Source organism: Eufriesea mexicana, unplaced genomic scaffold (genome assembly GCF_001483705.2).
Source record: "Eufriesea mexicana isolate 0111107269 unplaced genomic scaffold, ASM148370v2 scaffold1140, whole genome shotgun sequence".
NCBI lineage: Eukaryota > Metazoa > Arthropoda > Insecta > Hymenoptera > Apidae > Eufriesea > Eufriesea mexicana.
Genome location: NW_016909285.1, coordinates 52,869 through 59,703, shown reverse-complemented (window position 1 = coordinate 59,703; position 6,835 = coordinate 52,869). Strand labels below are relative to the sequence as shown.

At 42.1% G+C, this 6,835-nt stretch overlaps 1 protein-coding gene across 1 annotated transcript; it reads right to left on the bottom strand.

Moving 5' to 3' along the window:
* Positions 1–2,530: 2,530 nt before the first annotated feature.
* Positions 2,531–6,410, bottom strand: LOC108547706 (uncharacterized). The gene is made up of 2 exons (XM_017900330.1): positions 6,353–6,410; positions 2,531–2,676 (listed from the first exon to the last, which is right to left on the bottom strand). The coding sequence occupies exons 1-2, from the start codon at positions 6,408–6,410 to the stop codon at positions 2,531–2,533; spliced, it is 204 nt and encodes a 67-aa protein (XP_017755819.1).
* Between the last annotated feature and the right edge of the window lie 425 nt (positions 6,411–6,835).

The following is a 6,835-nucleotide window of genomic DNA, read 5'->3' as shown; positions in this document are numbered from 1 at the left end:
ATGAAAGGGTTAAAATGAAGTCGTACCATTCCCAGCGCGGAGATATCGATTCCTCGGAAATAGGACACGAGATTGACAAAATGTCCCTAGATTTGTTTCCTTCATAAGCAACAGCGGTTATTCCAACTCTCTAAAATATGCCAGCAGAAGATTTGCATCCCAAATTTATACACTCCAGCCTGCAGTACCTGCTTCTACTTCCACACAAGAAATAACCTTGCTAAATGCCGATACAAACATTCGCAATAGACATTATCCGCGCGGTCCGAAATACCTCGCGAAATGGCTTCGTTCCTCAAAATGGCCGCCATTAACATACGCGAAGCCGCTGGAACTCCATTAACGTTGAAACTTCGCGAGTTTGGGTTACGTTTTTCGACGCGTCCCCCACCGCGTGCCTTCTTCCCTTCTAGAGACATATTTTCATCCCTTCATCTCTCGAATGAACAAAGTCTGCCCCGAATATTTTGCTTACCAACCAGTCTCAGCACTGCAAGTATAGCGCGTTCGGGAAAAGAAGGCACAGCGCATTTACATCCTCAATGCTGATTAATTACGCCGACACTCCCATCATCATAGACAGTGACTGTTATTGGCCGAAGATGGTGACAAAGATGATCGGTCATCGATGATTAACCCCTATGGGTCCTATATTAGACGACGAAGATCATCAGTCAACTCGGATTTTAAACTTTTGACCCTAGATTCGGAGTCAGAGACCCGAGAAACGGGACATAGTCAACATTTACAAGAATCCCCGCACTTTTTAAATTTCGCCCAGCTTTTAGGGTCCCCTGGCCCACTGTGCGATGCCGAGAAACACGAATTGGAGTGGAATTGGAGTAAATGTTGACTGTATCTCGCTTTTCGGATCTCTGACACCGAATCTAGCGTCAAAACTTTAAAATTCGAGTGGACCGATGATCTTCGTCGTCTAATTGTAGTACTCATAGGAGTTAATCATCGGTGATGATCTTCGTCACCGTTTTCGGTCAATAGCGATCACTGCCTGTGATCTTGGGGGTGTCAGCGGAGTTAATCAGTCGCGAGGATGTAAGTACGCTGTGCCTTCTTTTCTCGAACGCACAATACAACAGCGTTGCTTCTTTTACCCTCTGAATCGGTCAACTTGCAAGATTCACTCGGTTTAATCACGAAAACCAGGATCGTTTCAGTGTCATTGAAGCTTTTTCTTCGCAACGTCACTTTCGTTGCGTCGTTTCATCGTCGTTCCACTTTCGTCGCTGAAAATTCCGCTGTTCCTCCTCGAAACTCTTCTTCTCTCACGGATGAAAGACGAGAGATACGTTCGATGAAGATTCTCCAACGATTTTCTGCGAATCGCGTGTTCGAACGGCGTCGTTTTCGATACGATTTAACGCATCTCCCAATTAGGCCGGGAGCTCGATTAACCGGAGCTCCTCGATTATCCGATTGCCTCTGCTACTGAAGGAGAATGGAAGCTCTTATTGCTTGGAAGGATGCTAATGGTTCGAACGCGCGATTAAGGAACTCAGACGTGAAATCGAGAAGATGAGAAACAATATTCGCTGGGACCCCTTCAGAGGTATCTAGCTATTTGTAGTTATACGAGCAATTTCGAGTAACGAACTCAGTTGACCATTTCATTGCTTTCGTTCTCCGCTTTCTATCGATGGCAGTAGTCACGCCACTGTTTAATTATTCGAGCGAATTAATCCGATATTTTTCTCGTTTGAATAAAATCTCGATAACTGCGATACAATTAGGACCAACCATGCGATGAGAAGTTCGTTGTTCCAGTGAAGAGAAGGTAGGAACCGTTCCTTCGTGATGAAAGCGAGATGAAGCACAAAGTCTGTGTCGATTGATTACGAACAGAACGGTACATCGATCTTTCCCGAGTCCTGGACCAACCGATCCCACGGCGATCTCATCGTTCTATCCTTCAGACTCTCTTCTGGAGCCAGCAAACAGGATCGTTGGAGTCTGTTGCAACCATCAACCTGGATCAGGTTCCAAAGAAACAGACCGATTCTCGTCGACAAGACTCCGTGGATGATCCGTCGAAACAATAGCGAGAACGAAGTTCGATTAATTAGCCAGTCGATGAAACGGGAGTAGCAGGGGTTCCCGTGATCCCGCGCCAGGCAGAGTGATTACAGTTCACGCTCCATAAATCATCATCGCGTCCGGGGTTCATCCGGTTCGACGACAATTCCAAGGATCGCTAGATGGAACCTGATGCTCGTTGGGACACGGACGAACGAGTGGATTGTGAAAAAAGGGAGGAGAGTGTGGGACGAAGGGATGAGCGAGGAAGGAGGAGAGGAAAGAAGTGGAGGAATAAGAGAGAGTCGGTCGATTCCTCGTTCGTGGTGAAACGTCAGCTCGCTGGAGCCGAAACCAAGCCATTAGTCACCGGATTTCGGCGTTATACGGTGATGTAGTACGCCCTCGGCTTGCCTCTCGATGTGGTCGGGCTGAAAAAGACGCCCGGCGTCGACGGTGAGAAGGACCAAGAGGCCCACGAGGGCGGAGGAAGCGTCCGTCAGGAGGCGTAGTAGCCTTCGTGTCGTTTCCGACACTTCTCTCGCGCGATGTAGCATAGCGCTATGGTGATCAGCACAGCGATCGTGATCCCCATGCCGATGCTGATCCACATGATCTCCTCGTTAATACCACTGTAGCCTTTCCCTGAAAGCATGCTGGATTTATCTTGTAATCAGCACCTTGCACTGGGGTTTCGGCATTCGGGGCGTAGTCTGGGTTATTGGGAGATATTGGGAGTTCTTTGGGTCGAGGATCGGTTGCAGAGTTCGTGAATAAGAGTTAGCCCTTAGCTTACGGTATCGCGAGAGACATGTCTCATTTTAATCGGACCAAACGTAAACAGCACGTGTGAGAGACGTGATATGGCAATTGGGTCAAACTTAAACATCACGTCTCTCAGACGAGATATGGCAATCAGGCCAAACTTAAATATCACGTTTCTCAGACGTGATACGGCGATCAGGCCAAAATTAAACACCACGTCTGAGAGACGTAGTACGCCGTTTGGGTGACACTGACAAACAGTTATTAAGCTAGTTAGTAAATTATACAGAGATTAAATATAATCTAGATCTATTTAATTCTTCTCTTTTCCGATTACTCGTCAGTTGGACAAAAGTTTCTAGATTGATTCAAGCCTATCTCCAATGTGCTTGATCCCATCTGTGAGCGTGGGTAGCAGGGGCTGCTGGGTTCTATAGCCTGGGCGATAGGGTTGTTAGAATTCACCGGAGCGTGTCGATGGTATTTAGATGGAAGTTGTCGGGTATTGTATGCTTAAACTTCGTGTTATGAAGTTTCGGACATGGTCAAGGACGGGTCAGGACGCGAAGGCGTTTACTTTGGGCTTGTTACTACACAGGTGACCCATTGGGACGAGTATTAGCCTTGTAGTTGTCAAGCTTGCGATTGATACAGTGTCTCTATTTGAGTTAAAGCTATCGATATTCTATCTTTGTTGCGTCATAGGTCTTGAGTGACGTCGTGGACATTGTGGCATATTGTTCAGTCGAATATTTAGTTTGAAGCTGTTGGAATTCTAGCTGACTGTGTAAAGGACTTTGAGTTCTTCTCACTGTAGAATCATTTTGTTAAACTATAACCATTGTAATATTGTGTATCAAATGTTAAAGGGTAGGTTGGTCAATTTAGTTACGTTAGAAGTGTTATACAGGGTGTCTGGAAAGTGGAGGTACCAAGATAGGAAGTGCCTTTTTACGCTTCTGACTCTATCTCGAGTTTCTTATTTGATATTTCAGGATGACTGATAGCTGGTAGTACAAGCTGACAGGATGTGATTCTACATCTAAAAATCAGTCGAAAAGGAAGAACGACATTTTTTCGTTCGAGGTTCCGGTCTCGAGAAAATCGAGGTTGAAAATTCAGGGGTGCGCGTTCTTTTATTCAAGTCTTAATGCTACGAATTTTAAGCACCTTTATAGGGTGTTCCAAAATTCACGCAAAATTTGAATTTTGCGCCATTTCAAAAAGAAAAGACAGTGTGACAACTGATAGTTCAGGGTAACTAAAAATGAAAGAAAATCGCGTCTTCATTGTTGAGAAATATTTACAATTTTTAATTAAAAACCTGTGTTTTTTAACAAAATTATTTCTTGCATGAATTTTGGGACACTGTATTTACATATTATATTATATTAAGCAGACAGAGTTACAAAATAACTCAAAAGGTTACCAATTACACGCTAAAATCTATACAACTGAAATTTAATTAAACTCTCACGCGCCCTATGAACTTTGAAACCAAATTTCTCAAAAACGAAGCTTCGAACGATAAAATTTTATTCTCCCTTTTCTATTTATTTTTAAGTACATTATCATCCGCTGTTTATTTATACCACCAATTATCAGACACTTCATCCATATACTCGATTTTACTCCAACTTTTTATTGGATTTTCGTGCTCCAGAGAAGCTGGGGAAAAATGGAAGCTAGCACGTGTCGTTGGTGGCACGAAAATAATGCATTAGCTATATATAATTAAAAAATTTCAGTTTAATTACTAAGACGATATTTTTCTCTGCACCAAAAGGTGTCCCGTTTTTGTGCTGTCGTAGTTAAAAGTTTTTAATGACCCCGAATTTTAATTAATAATTAAATTACTTCCGGTTCACGAGGTGCACGTAGAAAGCAACGAAAGGGGAATGCAACAGGGGAGGGTTATAAAGAGTTATCTCAATTATTTACGTCGCACGGGAAGCTATCCGAAGAATTTATCGTCGTTTAGTTCGAACATCCTGATGATATTTGAGGCGCAGGTCACGAAAATGTCTCTCCTGATTTGCACACAGATTGCACGAGTGTTCCTTCGCATTTTAATTTGCATGTAATTAGATCGGTGCATCTGAAATGTCGTTTCTTCCAACTTCGAATTCCATCGATAGCATTCATTAAACTCTGTTCTAACGTCAGTTGTTATCTTAAATGGACTCATGAAAACAGCATTCTGTCGACATTTTAATCGCAGAAATAAAAATTCCAATAAAATAACCAAATTATTCTTTATGCGATTAAACACTCCATCGAATGACATCGTATACCGTATAAATATCAACCTTACGATTAAATCTTAAAAAGAAAAAAGAATTCCAAATTTAAAAAAATTAATTAATTATAATTAATTGAAATATTTAATAATTGAATTAATTAAAATTAATTAAGGGGATCCTGGTGCAGAACGTTGAAAATATGTGTACATTTGGGAACTTTTTTCCGTCAAAAGTATTTACTCGATCATTATGAAAACTATGAGGTTTTATTAAGTAACTATAATAGTATAAAAAGAATTTTTGAGGATTTTTAAAATATATCGGAATTTTGAGTTATAAGAGCGTATATGTAGCGCCTCCAAGAGGACATTTGAAATTGGCGAGAGCTATAGTTTCTCCAATATTTGATAAAAACCAGAATACAAACAATTTTTCTATTCCTCGGGAACGTAATTAGCCGAAGAACCTTTAAAAATTCGAAAAAGTTGAAGACTGTTAAAATGAAGCCGCTTTGAAGAGAAAATTGACCTTTTCGTGGAAACTTTACGTCCATTCATGTGCAAAAAAGTTGTTTAAATTATTTATTTCGTTTAATTTTTAGATTCACCTACTAGTACTTACATCATAGCATACGTATGCAAACTTTCAAGTGAATTGGTAACCCAGTTTTTAAAATATCTTCCCCGCCAATTTGAATAACGCGTTTAAAGCGTGCCAAGTAGACGCGCTATGGGGACCTTAATATTTCGAGGATTGAATTGAAAATTTGAGAATATATTCTAGAAATATTGCACTATCGATAGCAATAAAGGGAAAAATCGTCTACACCAGGATCTCCCCTTAAACACGCGATATTTCGACTACGAGGCGCTTAATTGAACGTGTAATTGAAACGTTTCGCGTAGCACGTATATTCGCACGGCTACACAGTGTTCCCTGTATCAACGTCAAAAGCCCGAAGTGCAGGAACTCCATTTCAGAATTGTATTAAAAAAAAACATATTCTATATTCCGGACGAAAAGCAATTAGAGGGAACAAAATGGGAACCATCGTGCGTGGAAACGGTGCATCGTGTTCTGGTAATACGGTATCGGATTGCCTCGCGAATTTTCGTATGGACTCGCGGGCAACAAAGGGCCTTTTCGTTTCGTTTCATTACTATTGATAATCTCCGTCCCGCCACGGGTATGCAAATACCCGAACATCCATCGAACGCTAATAAACGCGAGGGGAATCGCGGAGCTGCGGGGTGGTAAACGTGGTTTCTACGTGCGCGTAACACGTAACGGTGCAATATCCCTGTTTACATTACCATTATAATGGGAGCTGTAAATCCCGACTTTGCCTGCGACCCGTCCGCCCACAGGCATTTCTGCGTCGTTTCACTCGTCGTCCCTGGGATCTGCAAAAATTCCGTCGTTGTTTCGTTCCGTCTCTCTCTTTCTCTCTCTTTTTCTCTCTCTCTCTCTCTCGTTTGTCCTCTCTAGCATTTCCCACGGCTACGCGACGAAGAAAAGAAAAGCGCGATAAATCGAATTGCTTCGCCGACTAACGTCAGTTCTTGCTGCGGAGTTTTGACTATAACACGTCCGCGTAACGGCGAGTACAAAAGAGTTTGTGCTTTTGTTTCATTCGTTGCCTCTTTTGTAGTCACTTCGCTTTTAGTCGCTTCGTCGTTCATGTCACTGTGGTGACTGTAAAAGTTGCGATGATTATAGTGACGACTGTGACTATAGGTACTACGATGATTGCTGTAACTATACGCACTGTAGTGACTATAATGACTGCAGTGATT